General features: G+C 43.7%; 1 protein-coding gene across 1 annotated transcript in view; it reads left to right on the top strand.

Annotated features, from left to right (window-relative positions):
* The first annotated feature begins 410 nt into the window (after positions 1 to 410).
* SH2D2A (SH2 domain containing 2A) overlaps positions 411 to 20,460 on the top strand; it is a 40,306-nt gene continuing 20,256 nt past the window's right edge. Inside the window, exons 1-3 of the mRNA XM_089654810.1 lie at positions 411 to 529; positions 18,719 to 18,849; positions 20,129 to 20,358. Of these exons, the coding sequence (XP_089510936.1) occupies positions 457 to 529; positions 18,719 to 18,849; positions 20,129 to 20,358 (434 nt within the window). The 5' untranslated portion in view covers positions 411 to 456. The remainder of the gene's footprint in view (positions 530 to 18,718; positions 18,850 to 20,128; positions 20,359 to 20,460) is intronic.

Here is a 20,460-nt window from a genome sequence, read left to right as displayed (position 1 = left end):
GCCATTCACCTAAACTGTACATCTACTGTCACAATCCTCATGGTGGTCAGCTGCTGCCACCTTCTGGTAGAAATAGATACTGCATGAACTGTGCCAATCTTACAATCCTGACCATGTGGAAAGCCAACTCTGATCGCTAAAAACTGCAGGAAAAGGTCGTCTGTGCAGCTAACAGCAATTCTATCACTAAAAAAAAAAAAAAAAATCTCTAAGCGATCCTTGCGGCCCCTGCAGCGCGATCGTATCTCGGGGGAAATTGCCCAATTGACAGCAGCCACCCAAATGTGAGAAGTTATCACAACAGCAGCTCTGAGAAAACTTTCCGAGACGTCACTTCACTTTTTTTTTTGTTCTCAGCTCAGCTGCCTGCCTTTGTCGTGATCTGCTGGCTGATTTCCTGTCTGTGCGGCTAAAAGCGCCCTTCGCACACATCGTCGCATTGCAGGCGATCGCCAAATGAGACACGGAGCGCCAACAGCGTGCACCAGCGACAGGGCCATGGCATATGGGTGCCAGGACTACGAACGCGGTAAGCGCCTTATGTATTTTATTACGCTGCACTGCTCCCTGGTCATTGCGCATTTACAAAAAAAAAAGCGTCAGATAATAGAGAAAAATATAATTTTGTTCAATTGACTTCATTCCTATTATTTATTTATTTATTTATATATATATATATATTACTGTTATTGTTACTTCTTTTACACTTATTAATACAGATATTTATATCGCGCCGACAGTATTCACAGTGCTGCACGTATTGAGGGATAATTGAGACAGGAGCCAAGTAACCTACCAGCATGTAAACTGACCACCAATGTAAGGGACATTCTTCCCACTGACCACCAATGTAAGGAACATTCTTCCCACTGACCCCCAATGTAAGGGACATTCTTCCCACTGATCACCAATGTAAGGGACATTCTTCCCACTGACCACCAATGTAAGGAACATTCTTCCCACTGACCCCCAATGTAAGGGACATTCTTCCCACTGATCACCAATGTATGGGACATTCTTCCCACTGACCTCCAATGTAAGGGACATTCTTCTCATTGACCTCCAATGTAAGGAGCATTCTTCCCACTGATCACCAATGTATGGGACATTCTTCCCACTGACCTCCAATGTAAGGGGCATTCTTCTCATTGACCTCCAATGTCAGGAACATTCTTCCCACTGACCTCCAATGTAAGGGACATTCTTCCCACTGACCTCCAATGTAAGGAACATTCTTCCCACTGACCACCAATGTAAGGGACATTCTTCCCACTGGTCACCAATGTCAGGAACATTCTTCCCACTGACCACCAATGTAAGGAACATTCTTCCCACTGACCACCAATGTAAGGGACATTCTTCCCACTGACCTCCAATGTAAGGGACGTTCTTCCCACTGACCACCAATGTAAGGGACATTCTTCCCACTGACCACCAATGTAAGGGACGTTCTTCCCACTGACCACCAATGTAAGGGACGTTCTTCTCCCTGACCACCAATGTAAGGGACATTCTTCCCACTGATCACCAATGTAAGGGACAGTCTTCCCACTGACCACCAATGTAAGGGACATTCTTCCCACTGACCACCAATGTAAGGGACATTCTTCCCACTGACCACCAATGTAAGGGACGTTCTTCTCCCTGACCACCAATGTAAGGGACATTCTTCCCACTGATCACCAATGTAAGGATTATTCTTCCCACTGACCCCAATGTAAGGGGCATTCTTCCCACTGACCACCAATGTAAGGGACATTCTTCCCACTGGCCACCAATGTAAGGGGCATTCTTCTCACTGACCTCCAATGTAAGGGGCATTCTTCCTACTGACCACCAATGTAAGGGACATTCTTCCCACTGACCACCAATGTAAGGGGCATTCTTCCCACCGATCACCAATGTAAGGGACGTTCTTCCCACTGGCCACCAATGTAAGGGGCATTCTTCCTACTGACCACCAATGTAAGGGACATTCTTCCCACTGACCGCCAATGTAAGGGACATTCTTCCCACTGGCCACCAATGTAAGGGGCATTCTCCCCACTGACCGCCAATGTAAGGGACATTCTTCCCACTGGCCACCAATGTAAGGGGCATTCTCCCCACTGACCGCCAATGTAAGGGACATTCTTCCCACTGGCCACCAATGTAAGGGACATTCTTCCCACTGACCCCCAATGTAAGGGACATTCTTCCCACTGATCACCAATGTAAGGGGCATTCTTCCCACTGGCCACCAATGTAAGGAACATTCTTCCCACTGACCCCCAATGTAAGGGACATTCTTCCCACTGATCACCAATGTAAGGGACATTCTTCCCACTGATCACCAATGAAATAATTTAAGCAGTGGTTTCCAGACAGGATTACGTATGGCATGTGTTATTCTGTTACTCATGGTGTCAAATTTTTCTTTACATGAATATATATATATATAAATAAAAGGGATTCAAGCCCGCGTTATTTGTGCTTTATATTATCTCTAGCTCTTAGCTTGTCATTTTGAGAAGAGAGTATAAAATGGAGGTTTATTCGGAGAATAAATATTTCATGGGAAAATATTATTAGTACCTGAGAAACGAAGTCTTGTAGAATTTACCACATGTAAAGGAATTTCCACATCTACATGACATTTAGGACGTGAACTGAACACTGTGATGATTATCGTTAGATAAAATGATGAAGGTGTCTCAGATAACGCGTATACCGTATATTGGTGGATTGACGTCTTGCTGCTTTACGGTGGAAATAGTGACACCAATTCCAGACTTTGCATTTTTTTTTTCCTTAGGAGCTTCAAACTTTGTTCTCTTAGTAGCATGACCTGCGCCTGATTATACACTACCAATGGACAAAAGAAAGCCCATGGAAAGGAGAGACCCCACATGGAAGAAAAATATATTTGAAATATATTTGAAAAATATTCTTCCCAAATATATTGACATATATTGGAAATACTACAATTTAGGCTGTATTCAATATATATATATATTATTATTATACAGGATTTATATGGCGCCAACAGTTTGCTCAGCGCTTTACAATATAACAGGAGACAATACAGCAACAATACAGTTCAATACAAGAGGGATAGGAGGACCTGATCCTGGGAGCTTGCAATCTAGGATATTTATATCTACACACATATATATATATACACACACATATATATACACACATACACACACATATATATATACACATACACATATATATATACACACACACATATATATATACACACACACACTGCATGTTGAAATGCGTTTTTTTATATATTATGAAATATATGAAATTTTTTAAAAAAATATATATTTTTAAAATATATTCTTCAGATTTTTTTTTAACATATAATAAAGTCATTTTAACATATATTTTTACATATATTTGTAAATGCATTCCAAAAATGTAGATTTGTATTTTTAAAGACATACAGTATATTTGAAACGTATTTTAAAGATTTTTTTTCATATATTTTGTAATAAAAAAACGCATTTCAACATACAGTATATATATATATATATATATATATATTTTTTTTTTTTTTTTTTAAATATTCTTCCCGAATATATTGACATGTATCTGAAATACTACAATTTTGTCCATTTTCCCTCCCTCCTAGATTGTAAGCTTGAAAGAGCAGGACCCTCCATCCCCTCATGTTTGGCATTGCATTGGTATTGTTCTGTCACATGTTCTGTCCCCCTTTGTAATGTACAGCGCTGAGCGAACTATTGGCGCTTTATAAATACTGTATAATAATAATAATAATATTCAATATAATTCAAGATATATTTCTATATTATTTATATCAGGTACTTATATAGCGCCATCAATTTACGCAGCACTTTACATATATATTGTACATTCATATCAGTCCCTAACCCTCAAGGGGTGTACAATCTAATATATATATATATATATATATATATACATACATATATACACACACACACACATTGCATGTTGAAATGCTTTTTTTATATATTACAAAATATATGAAAAATATTTTAAAAATATATTTTTCTTTAAATATATTCTTCAGATTTTTTTTTTAAAATATAAAAAAGTCATTTTAACATATATTTTTACATATATTTGTAAATGCATTCCAAAAATGTAGATTTGCATTTTTAAAGACATGCAGTATATTTGAAATGTATTTTAGAAACTTTTTTTCATATATTTTGTAATAAAAACGCATTTCAGCACACAGTATATATATATATATATATATATATATATATATATATATATATATATATAGTGAGAACTAGCATCAAATGGTAGGGTTTTTCCAGCAGCACACAGCCACTCGCTTTTAGCCCAATTTTATTAAAAGGAAAGTTCCATAACATAAGTTTCCAATGCAGGGGCAGCCACCATCAAAACAAATTAAACAAAATTCAGCCTCCTGGCTCTCTCAGGTATACAGCCCCTTGCTGCTCTGGCTCCCACCTCTCCTAGTTGAAGCCCTCCTGACTCCTGGGCAATGACCTCCTGTCTGCCGGGGTGGAGCCCAGAACCATGGTTTGGCCTCTATAAAAAGGCCTGCACACATCTGTGCAATTAGTGCGCTGGGGGTTCTGAAAACACGGACCAGGGATTGGAGATTTCATCCCTTCCAAATCACTTTGAAATCTCCAGGCCTCAGGTCCCAAAACAGGCTTTAAGAACCAATGAGGAAACTGACAAACCAGTTTCCTCTGCGTTAAGAGAACCGCCTAGAGCCCCTCAACCTGTATAGTTGAGAATCCTGGGTCATAACCTTGATTTTCACCGTGGCAGGGTACCGCACTGCCGCTATGTATATATATATATATATTTTTTTTTAATATATTTAATATGGCCAAAATTGTATTTCAAATATATGTCAATATATTTGGGAAGAATATTTTTAAAATATATTTTAAATATATTTTTCTTCCATATGGGATGGCAGCACTGTGTGCCATTTACTGCTCCGGAAATCCTGAAAGGTAACTGGATCATGTCAAACAAATTTGGACCAACATTTTGGAGACTCCCTGGTCCCCTTTATCAAGCTTTAAAACACATTTGGTCCAAAGTTCAGCCATTAATAGAGGCCATTCATGGAGGCAGAGTTGACGTCCGTCCCCATGGGCATAACTGCAGGGTCAGAAATTGGTGTCATATTCTCTAAGGTAGCCTTTTTAAACCTTTTCGACACAGAGGAACCCTTGAAATAACATCTCCGGGATCCCCTGCTAAAAATTATTATATCTAAAACTCAAGATACATTAGTGTGATGGTCAGTGTGAAGAATGCTCCTCACACGTGTGGTCAGTGGGAAGAATGCTCCTCACACTTGTGGTCAGTGGGAAGAATGCTCCTCACACTTGTGGTCAGTGGGAAGAATGCTCCTCACACTTGTGGTCAGTGGGAAGAATGCTCCTCACACTTGTGGTCAGTGGGAAGAATGCTCCTCACACTTGTGGTCAGTGGGAAGAATGCTCCTCACACTTCTTGTAAGTGGGAACAATGCTCCTCACACTTGTGGTCAGTGGGAAGAATGCTCCTCACACTTGTGGTCAGTGAGAAGAATGCTCCTCACACTTGTCAGTGAGAAGAATGCTCCTCACACTTGTGATGAGTGTGAAGAATGCTCCTCACACTTATTGTTGGTGGGAAGAATGCTCCTCACACTTGTGGTCAGTGAGAAGAATGCTCCTCACACTTGTGGTCATTGGGAAGAATGCTCCTCACACTTGTGGTCAGTGTGAAGAATGCTCCTCACACTTGTTGTCAGTGGGAATAATGCTCCTCACACTTGTGGTCAGTGTGAAGAATGCTCCTCACACTTGTGGTCAGTGGGAAGAATGCTCCTCACACTTGTGGTCAGTGAGAAGAATGCTCCTCACACTTGTGGTCATTGGGAAGAATGCTCCTCACACTTGTGGTCAGTGGGAAGAATGCTCCTCACACTTGTGGTCAGTGTGAAGAATGCTCCTCACACTTGTGGTCAGTGTGAAGAATGCTCCTCACACTTGTTGTCAGTGGGAAGAATGCTCCTCACACTTGTGGTCATTGGGAAGAATTTATCCCTTATAGATAGCTAAAAAGATCAAAGGTGTCAGAGGGAGCTTATCTAAGAGAAAGAAACTGCTCATTGCTGAAGGAACCTCTAGCAACCTCTGGAGGAACCCTAGGGTTCCATGAAACTCTGCTCTAAGGTGCTATAAAAGCATCTAGGTATCAGCTCACTAAGTGTTATGATTTGCCTGGAGTCTATTTATCTGCACTCAGCCTGGAGTAGAGGTACACTGGTCACCCATATAAAGAGTTCTGTATAAAACCAGCCTCTGTACACAGTACAATACAGCTAGTTCCAACATCATGGAAGTCAATAGAAATCAAATAAATTCTTTGTAAGCAATCCCACAGTACGACTTGACGTAGGCTTGCCCAAAAAAAATTAGAAACCATGAATGGTTGGCAGTAGGTCCTTTAAAGCGGGATACATTTTGCGGAGCCTTGACCAGCACACCTAATTGAGGTTGGTGGACTTATCACAAAACCATGGGTTTTAAAGTTCAATGAAAGGCCTCTGTATGACAGTCCAAATGTTGATAGCCATGTCCCTTTCATTATCTTCTCATCCTGCTGTTCTGCAAGCAGGTACAGCCAGCACGAGAGTGGCAACTCTACTCTGAATTTAAGAGCAGTGCAGTATCATTGCAATCTGTAGGAAACTACATTAGGTGGACATCACTGGCATGGATATCACTGGCAGGATCTACAAGTAGAACTTCATGGGGGTGCTAAGAGAAAACGTAGGCCATAGTTCCAGGACACTTGAGTTCCTACACATAAAACGTGTCAAAACATGCCTTTATGGAGTTGGCTTGATGCACCTGAACCCAGTAATTTGGAGGGGTTTCCACATACTTGTCGCTAGAATGGAAGCAGACACATTAGGACAAAACGATTTGAAAATGGGCTGTGTACTTGCTTTAACTTTTTCACGCAGGCTCATGAAGAACTGGTAATGAAGTTCCTGGATCAGTTCTCTTTAGCTATGTTGAGATTTGCAATCGTCAGCCTTTGTTCACATGGGAAGAGCATTGGTGTTTACAGTCCACTCAGGAGATCTGATGTCACAAAATAGCTTCTGGAGGGTGAAGAGGAACAATAACTTACAGTATTTAGCTAAATTATTTAGAGAACACATACAGTAAGATAATGTTTTTATTGCTTTTGATTTCAAAGAATCAATAAACATTTGTAGATTTGTTAGATGTTGGCCCCATGTACATCTGTGGGGGTTTATTTACTAACCATCAGTCTGTAAAGTGTTAGATGTTGGCCCCATGAACATCTGTGGTGGTTTCTCCATTAACCATCAGTCTGCAGAGCATTAAATGTCAGCCTCATGAATGTCTGTGGGGGTTTCTCCATTGACTGTCACTCAACAGAGTGCTAGTTGTTAGCCCCAAGAACATCTACGAGGGTTTCTGCATTAACTGTCCGATTGTAGATTGTTAGATGTTGGCCCAGTGAAGGTTTACAGGGGTTTTTCCTTTAACCGTCAATCTGTACAGTGTTAGATGTCAGCCCCATGAATGTTTGTGGGGGATTCTCCATGAATTGCTATTCTATAGAATATTTTATATGGACCCCATAAACACCTGTGGGGGTTTCTCCATTAACCGTCAGTCTGCAGAGCAGTAGATGTCAGCCTCACGAATGTGTTTGGAGGTTTCTCCATTGACCGTCAGTCTGTAAAGTGTTAGATGTTGGCCCCATGAAGGCCTGTGAGGGTTTCTTCATTAACCATCAGTCTGTAGAGTATTAGATGTTAGTTCCATGAATGTCTGTGGGGGTTTCTCCATTGACCATCAGTCTGTAGAGTGTTAGATGTTGGCCCCATGAATGCCTGTGGGGGTTTCTTCATTAACCGTCGGTCTGCAGAGCAGTAGATGTCAGCCTCATCAATGTGTTTGGAGGTTTCTCCATTGACCGTCAGTCTGTAAAGTGTTAGACCTTGGCCCCATGAAGGCCTGTGAGGGTTTCTTCATTAACCATCAGTCTGTAGAGTATTAGATGTTAGTTCCATGGATGTCCGTGGGTGTTTCCCCATTGACCATCGGTCTGTAGAGTGTTAGATGATGGCTCCATGAATGCATGTGGGGGTTTCTTCAATAACTATCGGTCTGTAGAGTATTAGATGTTAGTCCCATGAATGTCTGTGGGGGTTTCTCCATTGACCATCAGTCTGTAGAGTGTTAGATGTTGGCCCCATGAATGCCTGTGGGGGTTTCTTCATTAACTGTCAGTCTGTGGAGTATTAGATGTTAGTTCCATGAATGTCTGTGGGAGTTTCTTCATTAACCGTCAGTCTGAAGAGTATTAGATGTTAGTTACATGAATGTCTGTGGGTGTTTTTCCATTGACCATCAGTCTGTAGAGTGTTAGATGTTGGCCCCATGAATGCCTGTGGGGGTTTCTTCATTAACTTTCTGTCTGTAGAGTGTTAGATGTCAGCTCCATGAATGTCTGTGGGTGTTTCTCCATTGACCATCAGTCTGTAGAGTGTTAGATGTTGGCCCCATGAATGCCTGTGGGGGTTTCTTCATTAACCGTCAGTCTGAAGAGCATTAGATGTTAGTCCCATGAATGTCTATGGGGGTTTCTCTATTACCCCTTATTCTATAGAGTATTTAATATTGACCACATGAACATCTGTGGGGGTATCTCCATTACCATCAGTGTGCGGAGCAGTAGATGTCCGCCTCATGAATGTTTGTGAGTGGTTTCTCCAACAACCGTCAGTCTACAGAACGTTAGGTGTCAGCTTACTGAATGTCTGCGGGGATTTTTCCATTGACTTTCCGTCTGTAGATGTGTTAGATGTTGGTCCCATGAACATCTGGGGGGGGGGGGGGTTCTCCATTAACCATCAATCTGTAGAGTGTTAGATATTGGTCCCATAACCTTCTGGTGGGGTTTCTCCATTAATTTTTAGTCTGTAAAGTGTTAGATGTTGGCCTCATGAACGTCTGTGCGGGGTTTCTCCATTAGCTCAATCTGTAGAGTGTCAAATATTGGCACCATGAACCTCTGTGGGGGGTTCCTCCATTAACAATCAGTCTGTAGAGTATTGGATGATAGCTACTTGAATCTACGGGAATTCTTCCATTAACCATCAGCCTGTAGAGTGGCATGGTAAAAGGATAACAGAGTAAACGTATGCTGCTGCAAAATGGCAGGTGGTAGAGTTTGTGTTGATAGAGAAATGTAGTTGCTTTCAGGTGCCCTCAGCTCATATTTAAGATCAGTTTAGGAAGCTTTTTAGATCCTTCAGTTGTTTCGCAGGTGCATTTGACAGCTTCCTAAGCTGGTTCCTTTTGACTCGTAAGATTACAAACACATGCCTGTATACACAGCCCCTTCAGGCCCACTTTGCGCCTATTCATTCTGTTGCGGTGGGCTATTTTGTGGTCCAACATAGGTTGCACTAAAGCAGTCCATTCATTCAAAATGGCCTTCCCAATGCACGGCATTGAACGGAAAATCTAACCATGGCATTCTGTGCTTCATGGTAGAACGTGTTTCAATTATCATTGCCACAACTTCTAGATCTGAAGGCAGCCTAAAGAGACTCTTAATTTGCCTGTTCAGGGTCAAATGACAGGTTTGCTTATCAGAAGAACCATCCGGTGATGTGAGCAGGTGGGGGAATTCTTTGTGCAACGGGACCTTGAACAAAAAAGAAAAAATTCAGGTCATAACATTTGACTTTGCAATCTAGTGGAATAACTGCGCAATCACAAAATAAAAATAAAAAAAGACACTACAACACATAAATGTGACAGTTTATATGGGTTACGCACAGCGGGGATATGGCATTATGGTTTCCTGTGGTATCAGGACGTGTGGGAGGCAGGGTAGACAGTCTGTAAGAAGAGACGGGTTACCCACGTCACATCGCCCCCAACACTGGGTATCCCCAACGTAATGACACCTGCAGCAAGCTTTCTTGTGGTTACCAATCCAATTGCAGGCTTGTCAAGTATTGACATGATAAAGGTTCCCAAATACTAAAGAAATGTGATAGCAAATTGCAAATCTGGAGATCCTCTGGGGGTTCATTCTAATTTAATTTGGTGGTAAAGTGGAAGATATTCTCTGGAGCTCTGGTGCTGCGAATCATTCATTTGCATATCTGTCTTCAAAGAAGCTCATAGGTTCCACTGGAACCAATTTGGTTAATAGCTGACTAGGTTGTGTTGCGTAAAAACACCATTTTTTTATCATTCTAAAATGTGTTGCAACAACTTAAAGTAGAACTTGAGCTTAAAAAAAAAACCAGTACAGAAAAAAATGTTATAGTACTTGAAGGATCCCTGCCAGGATCTTCCTAGGACCTTCATTATCTCCAGAACTTCCAGGGTTCCCAGCAAGGGCGGAATGACAACTCATGGAGACCCCGGGCAACAGGGGATCATGGGGCCCCTGTGTCCTTGCCCAATCTCCAAAAGCCTATGAAAACGGTACCAGGGGCATCTCATGGGGCCCCCTACTGACCCCGGGCCCTCGGGCAGTGCCCGAGTTTCCAAATGGTCAGTCTGCCCCTGCTACCTACTCATATGTAGAAGACTACCGCGTTTTGATGGAGGAGGCTGAGGCCCTTCCCCAGTGCCCGGGTTTCCAAATGGTCAGTTCGCCCCTGGTTCCCAGTAATAATGCAGGGAGTGTGCTCAGACCAGGAAGGTATTGAAACATCAGCTTTTAAAGTGTCTGGTGCTGTGCCAGCTACCTGAGAGCTAAAAGCATTGCATCCTAAAATTTGTCCCTGGCAGATGAAATTGTAATTGGCAGTTTATTACTGAGCAAGCGTCAGTTCAAAAATGCTGGCGGTAGAGTGCTCAGCACGTGTGGGGCCATTCGTGCTGCCATACACGTGCAGACCACTGGGGTTACAGAGATCAGTGCATGGCTTATGTGGCTAATGGTGAGACCAGAGGAAATCTTGGTACTTCCATGTACTGAAGGAGCATGGGACTCTCTTCTCTGCCTCTCTACAGACATTGGTGCATGGCTCATTTGGCCAGTGGTCAAATCAAAGGAAATTCTGGTACTTTTTTGTACTGGAGGAGCATGGGACTCTCTCATTTGCCTCTCTACAGAGATCAGTGCATGACTCATGTTGCCAGTGGTGAGACTACAGGAGATTCTGGTACTTCCGTATGCCAGCAGTGCATGGCACTCTCCTCTGCTTCTCTACAGAAGCTAGTTCATGGCTCATTTGGCCAATGGTTATACCAGAGGAAATCCTGGTACATCCATATACCTGCACAGCATGAGACTCTCCTCTGCCTCTCTACAAAGATCAGGGCATGGCTCACGTAGTCAATGGTTAGATCTGAGAAAATACCAGTACTTCCATACACCAGAAGACCATGGGATGCTACTTTGCCTCTCTACAGAGATCAGTGCATGGTTTATGTGGTCAATGGTCAGACCAGAGGAAATCCTGGTACTTCTGTGTACTGGAGGAACATGGAATTCTCTTCTGCCTCTCTACAGAGATCAGGGCATGGCTCACATAGCCAATGGTTAGACCAGAGAAAATACCAGTACTTGCATAAACCGGAAGAGCATGGGACTCTACTTTGCCTCTCTACAAAGATCGGTGCATGGTTTATGTGGCCAATGGTCATACCGGAGGAAATCCTGGTGCTTCTGTTTACTGGAGAAACATGGAACTCTCCTCTACCTCTCTACAGATATCAGGGCATGGCTCACGTAGTCAATGGTTAGACCTGAGAAAATACCAGTACTTCTATATACCTGAAGAGCATGGGACTCTACTTTGCCTCTCTACAGAGATCGGTGCATGGTTTATGTGGTCAATGGTCAGACCAGAGGAAATCCTGGCACTTCTATGTACTGGAGGAACATGGAATTCTCCTCTGCCTCTCTACAGTGATCAGGGCATGGTTCACATAGCCAATGGTAAGACCAGAAAAAATACCAGTACTTCTGTATACTTGAAGAGCATGAGACTCTACTTTGCCTCTCTACAGAGATCGGTGCATGGTTTATGTGGCCAATGGTCAGACCAGAGATAATCCTGGTACTTCTGTGTACTGGAGGAACATGGAATTCTCTTCTGCCTCTCTACAGAGATCAGGGCATGGTTCACGTAGCCAATGGTTAGACCAGAGAAAATACCAGTACTTACATATACCGGAAGAGCATTGGACTCTACTTTGCCTCTCTACAAAGATGGGTGCATGGGTTATGTGGCCAATGGTCATACCGGAGGAAATCCTGGTGCTTCTGTTTACTGGAAAATATGGAACTCTCCTCTACCCCTCTACAGATATGAGGGCATGGCTCATGTAGCCAGTGGTTAGATCTGAGAAAATACCAGTACTTCCATACACCAGAAGACCATGGGATGCTACTTTGCCTCTCTGCGGAGATCGGTGCATGGTTTATGTGGCCAATGGTCAGACTAGAGGAAATCCTGGCACTGGATGTACTGGAGGAACATGGAATTCTCCTCTGCCTCTCTACAGAGATCAGGGCATGGTTCACGTAGCCAATGGTAAGACCAGAAAAAATACCAGTACTTCTGTATACCTGAAGAGCATGAGACTCTACTTTGCCTCTCTACAGAGATCGGTGCATGGTTTATGTGGCCAATGGTCAGACCTGAGGAAATCCTGGCACTTCTGTGTACTTGAGGAACATGGAACTCTCCTCTGCCTCTCTACAGAGATCAGGGCATGGTTCACGTAGCCAATGGTCAAACCAGAGAAAATTCCAATACTTCGGTATACTGGGGGAGCATGGGGTTCTCCTCTGCCTTCCTGTGGAGATTCGTGCATGGCTCACTTTGGGAGGCTCCTTAATATTAACTTCCTCTAATATATCTTAGCTACTAAAATATGTTTTTGATGACATCTTCTTTTTTTTCTTTGCAAGTCATCTTTGACAAATTAGTCTTTGTTTATTAAGAACTGTACCACCACTTCCTGTTTTTGTGCCGTCTGATGCATCATCTGAAGTAGCTGTCACTTTTCAATTCTTAGCACCAGGGCCATGAATACGAATCATGGGACCCCATAGCAAAACTTCTGTAGTGCCTGGAAATTTAGTAACTTTCAGGCACGAAAATGTTGTACTTTCCCTTTAATTGGTCTTGTAGGCAGAGCAGAATGTATGTTAGGTGCTACAGGGTCCCCTAAAACAAACCTTTTGTACAACATCCTGTTACATTCTAGTGAAGAGAACTTTTGACATTTATTGCTCAGCCTAGTGACTTCACATTGTGATGGTCTCTTGCCTCGGTTGACTGGGTTGTGACATAGTACAGGAAATGCCAAGAGCCCTCAGCTGCCGTCTGCCAGGTTACCTATAATCTCTTGAAGGGTAAGGCAGCATAGAACTGCCAACTGTTTCCAGAGGCAACCTTAAATAACCAGGTTTGTCCCTGGTTGTCAGAGTTTGTTGTCTAATATATATATATATTTCTTACAGGTACTTATATAGCACCATCAAGTTACACAGCACTGTACATATATATTGTACATTCACATCAGTCCCTAACCCTCAAGGGGTGTACAATATAAGGTTCCTAACCCTCAAGTGGCGTACAATCTAAGGTCCCTAACCCTCAAGGGGCATGCAATTTAAGGTTCTTAACCCTCAAGGGGTGTACAATCTAAAGTCCCTAACCCTCAAGGGGCATACAATCTAAGGTCCCTAACCCTCAAGGGGCGTACAATCTAAGGTCTCTAACCCTCAAGGGGTGTACAATCTAAGGTCCCTAACCCTCAAGGGGCGTAAAATTTAGGGTCCCTAACCCTCAAGGGGTGTACAATCTAAGGTCCCTAACCCTCAAGGGGTGTACAATCTAAGGTCCCTAACCCTCAAGGGGCGTACAATCTAAGGTCCCTAACCCTCAAGGGGCGTACAATCTAAGGTCCCTAACCCTCAAGGGGCGTACAATCTAAGGTCCCTAACCCTCAAGGGGCGTACAATCTAAGGTCCCTAACCCTCAAGGGGCATACAATCTAAGGTCCCTAGCCCTCAAGGGGCGTGCAATCTAAGGTCCCTAACCCTCAAGGAGCGTACAATCTAAGGTCCCTAACCCTCAAGGGGCGTGCAATCTAAGGTCCCTAACCCTCAAGGAGCGTACAATCTAAGGTCCCTAACCCTCAAGGGGCGTACAATCTAAGGTCCCTATCTCACATTCATTCATACACATAGTAGGGCCAATTAACCTACCAGCATGTCTTCGGAGTGTGGGAGGAAACCCACGCAGGAACAGGGAGAACATGCAAACTCCAGGCAGGGGGTGCTGTGGTTGGGATTTAAACCAACAACCCTAGTACTGCCAGGCGGAAGTGCTAACCATTTATCCACTGTGATATATAGTGGGAACACAGGGAAATGCAGTTTCGGCACCTGCAGCACTGAATGCCTGTAATGGCAAGGGGTGTGGGGTGTGCTGGAGGGCCTATTGATGCCGATGGGGAATGTTTTTATGTGAGGTTCTATTGTTGCTGGTGTGGATCTTTTGCTGCTGGGGGGGTCTTATGTTTATGTTAGGAACAGGGGCGGACTGACAACTCATGGGGCCCCTGGGCAATAGGGGATCATGGGGCCCCTGTGTCCTTGCCCAAACTCAAAAAAGTCTATGAAAAAGGTACCAGGGGCATCTCATGGGGCCCCCTACTGACCCCGGGCCCTCGGGCAGTGCCCGAATTTTCAAATGGTCAGTCTGCCCCTGGTTAGGAATCTACTATTGAGGGGGAGGTTGCTGACTCCTGGAGGGTCTATGGATGCTGGCTGTTGGGAAATCTGTTGTCGCTGCTGGGGGTCCAATGTTGCTGGGGCGGATCTTTTGTCACTTTGGATGATATTTTGTTGTGAGTGGCCCATTGTTTTTGTGTGTGGGTCTAATGTTGCTGGTGGGGATCTTTTGCTGCTGGGTGGGGGGGGGGAATCTTATGTTTATGTTAGGAATCTACTATTGAGGGGGAGGTTGCTGGCTGCTGGAGGGTCTATGGATGTTGGCTGTTGGGAAATCATTTACTAAGCTCTGGAGCAACAATAGACCACACAACAATAGACAATGGGACCCCAACAGCTCCAGGATCATCATTATTATAAGTCAATTGCATTATACATACAGGATCCAGTTCCAATCGGGATTTAAAAAAATAAAAGTCAGCAGCTACAAAAACTGTCCTCACACCGACCGGGTTCACCGACCGTCTGGTCTCCCTGGAGCCGGCATCTTCAGTGTGGACCAGGGGCGGACTGACCATTTGGAAACTCGGGCACTGCCCGAGGGCCCGGGGTCAGTAGGGGGCCCCATGAGATGCCCCTGGTACCTTTTTCATAGGATTTTTTAAGTTTGGGCAAGGACACAGGGACCCCATGATCCCCTATTGCCCGGGGGCCCCATGAGTTGTCAGTCCGCCCCTGGTGTGGACACCCGGCTGTGACAGGTTGTGTCTTCCCAGCCAGCTGCCCACTGCACATGCGCGAGAAGAGCTGTGCTTTGTGAATGGTCCCGTAGTCTTCTGGGACCTGTCATGTGTGAGAGGGGGGAGGACAACGCCTAGTCGATTGCAGCGGAAGTGGGAGAGGGTACATGTCAAATTTGAGTCCCCCTCCCCCCTGATCCCCAAAGGTGCCTTAACGGGGATTCAAGGTTATCCTTCACCCCTAGACACCGAGCGCACGCAAATATGCGGCCTCTCAGCGTCTGGGCCTTGACGCTGAGCAGCCGCATATTTGCGTGACATTAGAAAATTCATATGTGCTGACAGCGCGGGCCCAGCACATACGCCCGTGACTCACAGAAAGGTCCCGATCCCCCCTTGCGAACGGGACCTTTTCCGATCATGTGACCGCCGTGACGGCGAATCATGGCGGTCACATGACCCTAAAACCCCACCCGCTTCTGAAACTCTTAAAGGGCCGGGAGGCGCCATCGCAAAGGAGTTAAAGTCTCTCACTGGTATTCAAAGGCGTGCAGAGATTGTGGCAGAAGCCCTGCAAGTACGAAGCTTTGTGGAACTGAAAACAGGGTCCACTTCCCTATTACAGACAAAAAATGAAATGTTTAGTAAAGTCTAGGATTTATTTTTTTATTTTTTGTGTGTGGAAATGCTGACTATGTTTGCTTGGTCCTGCAAAATCTCTGTCACTTCCTCACCGTCTCTTTTAACCCTGAAAATAACAACTAATATGCTGGGGTTCGGCGCAGCCCCATTCACTTAAAGGGTACAACCCCCTGAACGCAACATGCCAACTATTTTGCCACAATGCAGCATGTCTGTAGAGCTCTGAGCAGCTGCATGCCCTTGTTTGTTTAGGTGGGAAAATGAGGAGCAGATAAAACCGACTGCCTGCTTTTACAACGTTGGCCACATTTTTCGGAACAGGTTATACAGTGGGGCAAAAAAGTATTTAGTCAGCCACCAATTGTACAAGTTCTCCCACTTAAAAAGATGAGAGAGGCCTGTAATTGGCATCATAGGTAGACCTCAACTATGAGAGACAAAATGAGAAAACAAATCCAGACAATCACATTGGCTGATTTGGAAAGAATTTATTTGCAAATTATGGTGGAAAATAAGTATTTGGTGAATATGAAAAGTTCATGTCAATACTTTGTTATATATCCTTTGTTGGCAATGACAGAGGTCAGACGTTTCCTGTAAGTCTTCACAAGGTTGGCACACACTGTTGCTGGTATGTTGGCCCATCCTCCATGCAGATCTCCTCTAGAGCAGTGATGTTTTGGGGCTGTCGCTGGGCAACACAGACTTTCAACTCCCTCCAAAGGTTTTCTATGGGGTTGAGATCTGGAGACTGGCTAGGCCACTCCAGGACCTTGAAATGCTTTTTACGAAGTCACTCCTTTCGTTGCCCGGGCGGTATGTTTGGGATCATTGTCATGTTGGAATACCCAGCTAAGTTTCATCTTTAATGCCCTTGCTGATGGAAGGAGGTTTGCACTCAAAATCTCACGATACATGGCCCCATTCATTCTGTCCTGTACATGGATCAGTCGTCCTGGTCCCTTTGCGGAGAAACAGCCCCAAAGCATGATGTTGCCACCCCCATGCTTCACAGTAGGTATGGTGTTCTTTGGATGCAACTCAGCATTCTCTCTCCTCCAAACACGACGAGTTGTGTTTCTACCAAACAGTTCTATTTTGGTTTCATCTGACCGTATGACATTCTCCCAATCGTCTTCTGGATCATCCAAATGCTCTCTAGCAGACTTCAGACGGGCCCCGGACATGTACTCGCTTAAGCAGGGGGACACGTCTGGCACTGCAGGATCTGAGTCCCTGGCGGCGTAGTGTGTTACTGATGGTAGCCTTTGTTACCTTGGTCCCAGCTCTCTGCAGGTCATTCACTATGTCCCCCCCCGTGTGGTCCTGGGATTTTTGCTCACCGTTCTTGTGATCATTTTGACCCCACGGGGTGAGATCTTGCGTGGAGCCCCAGATCGAGGGAGATTATCAGTGGTCTTGTATGTCTTCCATTTTCTAATTATTGCTCCCACAGTTGATTTGTTCACACCAAGCTGCTTGCCTATTGCAGATTCAGTCTTCCCAGCCTGCTGCAGGTCTACAATTTTGTTTCTGGTGTCCTTCGACAGCTCTTTGGTCTTCACCATAGTGGAGTTTGGAGTGTGACTGTTTGAGGTTGTGGACAGGTGTCTTTTATACTGATAACAAGTTCAAACAGGTGCCATTGATACAGGTAATGAGTGCAGGACAGAGGAGCCTCTTAAAGAAGAAGGTACAGGTCTGTGAGAGCCAGAAATCTTGCTTGTTTGTAGGTGACCAAATACTTATTTTCCACCATAATTTGCAAATAAATTCTTTCCAAATCAGCCAATGTGATTGTCTGGATTTTTTTCTCATTTTGTCTCTCATAGTTGAGGTCTACCTATAAAACCAATTACAGGCCTCTCATCTTTTTAAGTGGGAGAACTTGCACAATTGGTGGCTGACTAAATACTTTTTTGCCCCACTGTATCTGAAAACCTAAAATAAAGTAATTTCTAAGTTTGACGCTAAAGCTTAATTTGGGCCAACTGACCCAAAAAGCTAACCTTGAATCTGACCCTCAACCTCAAAGATGAACTTTAAAGTTGACTCCACTTTGAGTATCTTAGGTATAGGACCCACCAAGCAAAGCAATACTTACAGCAAAAGTAGAAGACTAACTTTTTTTTCTATTTGTCACGTGATGCACTGGATCCTCTTTCTTCTTTACCTCTTCTCTGTTGAAGGTCCTCAGTGGTGCAGGCAACACTCTCTGCTTCGATGCACTGTTAATGCAAGATGCTGTAGTGATACCACCTCAGGGGTTGGGACCTCTTGTATGTGCTAATTACAGTGTATCTTCAGCCTTCTGAGGTTGACATTGCGTTTTATTCAACCTGATAGCAACAACTCCAAATTGAAGCTGAGCATTGCATCTAGAATAGCTTTTTGAAACCTTCGAAATGTAGTCCTGAGATGAGCTTTAACCCCTGTCCTACAACTCCAATCCTTAACCCAACCAGAACTCCAAACCTAATCCTTGGTCAAACTCCTTACTCTAAATCTAAACATGCCCCCAGCTCTAAACGCTAAACCTTCAGCCTATCCTCACAGTTTCAAAAACGTGCAACAAAATTAATTTGTTTTTGGCTTTTTTACAGATTTCCCTCCCGTTCTCTTCAGCACGTTCAGACCTCTTCCCCAGAACAAGGAAGAACTGGCAAGTCTTAGTACCAGCGACTCGACACTCAAGCATGCGACAGAGCCAAATCTCGAGGCCCCTAAAGACAAGGTACCCTAATGACTCCGATGGTACAGAAGCTATAAAAATGTTACAATAATATAGCTATAATAATATTATAATTATATTATCTGCTGTTACCTATACTCCTCATTTGTAGAGGGACAAAATATTTTGCAGCTGTTTACTGAGAAACCTTCACCAGTCCCTGCCCCGTAAGGAACCTACAATCTAATGTACCAACCACAGCCATGCTTGCTAACTAATGCCAACTGTGAATTGGAGGCAGGTAGCCTGCCAGTGTGCATTTGGTGGATGGTCATGGTGGAAACCAGAGCACTCTGAGCAAACACAAAAGGAGCACACAAAACTCAATGCAGATAGTACACTTAGAGGCATTCGAAACCAAAACCCCAGTCAGGATTCAATTACTGTTTTTGAAGTATGTTGGAGCGATTATAGTTACATAGTTAGTCTGGCTGAAAAAAGACAAAGGTCTATCTAGTTCAACCATTAAAAAAAAAAAGTTATAATCCTATACACGCAGTTGATCCAGAGGAAGGCAAAAAAAACCAAGAAAGCACGATCCAATTTTATCCTGTAGGGAAAGAAATTCCTTCCTGATCCCCCGAGAGGCAATCGGATATTCCCTGGATCAACTTTACCTATAAATGTTAGTATCCAGTTATATTCTGTGCATCTAGGAAATAATCCAGGACTTTTTTAAAGAAATCCATAGAGTTGGCCAGAACCAACTCTTGAGGGAGTCTATTCCACATTTTCACAGCTCTCACTGTGAAGAAACCTTTCCGTGTTTGGAGATTACATTTCTTTTCCTCCAGACATAAAGAGTGCCCCCTTGTCCTCTGTGACGACCTCAGGGTGAATGACTCTACACTGATTATCCCTGACATCTGTTGGTTGGGAAAGAGTCAATAGTTGTAAACAGTGGACACTACAGGAATTCTGTATACAGCACAAAACATTCATACAAAACATCCAGGTTTGGAGGGCAATTTCACACAAAAATTAAATGTTCTGATTGGTTGCAAGTAGGGTGAAAAATCAGATTCCTACTGCTGTCTCTCAAGAGTGACATCCCTACCAAAATTTTCAATTTTCTTTGACTATGGCAACCACTGCAAAGCCAATGATGGCATGAAATCTCCATTATGCTCTCGTTGGGGGGCAGAGACAAAATATTTCTTTGGAGAAATCTCAACAGCACAAGAAAACATAAGCCAAGCTTTGTCCTGCTAATGGATCCTCCACGTTAGATGTTTCTTGATGTGAATATGAGACTGACTGGTATGTTCTATTCCTCGCTTAGGATAAAGAAGGGATCTCTAAGAATACACCAACCATAGACATGACAGTACAATCAGGAACGAAACCGGATAAACAGGGAATCTCTAAGAATACACCAGCCAAAGACATAACTGTAAAACCAGGAGTGAAGCTCAAGGAACAGACCTATCAGTGGTTTGAGAAGACTCAGAGGAATAAGCTGCTCAGGATGGGTCAGTTTCCGGAATGGTTCCATGGGTTCGTCACACGCAAGTAAGTGACTGTCTTGTAAAGTAACATAACTATAAATGGTCCACAAGTAGACACCACATCCCATATACATACACTATAAAGCCAAAAGTATTGGGCCGCCTG

The sequence above is a fragment of the Staurois parvus genome, unplaced genomic scaffold (genome assembly GCF_062004578.1).
Source record: "Staurois parvus isolate SC_StPar_1 unplaced genomic scaffold, SC_StPar_1.0 ptg000800l, whole genome shotgun sequence".
Lineage (NCBI taxonomy): Eukaryota > Metazoa > Chordata > Amphibia > Anura > Ranidae > Staurois > Staurois parvus.
This window is presented reverse-complemented; position numbering and strand designations above follow the sequence as displayed.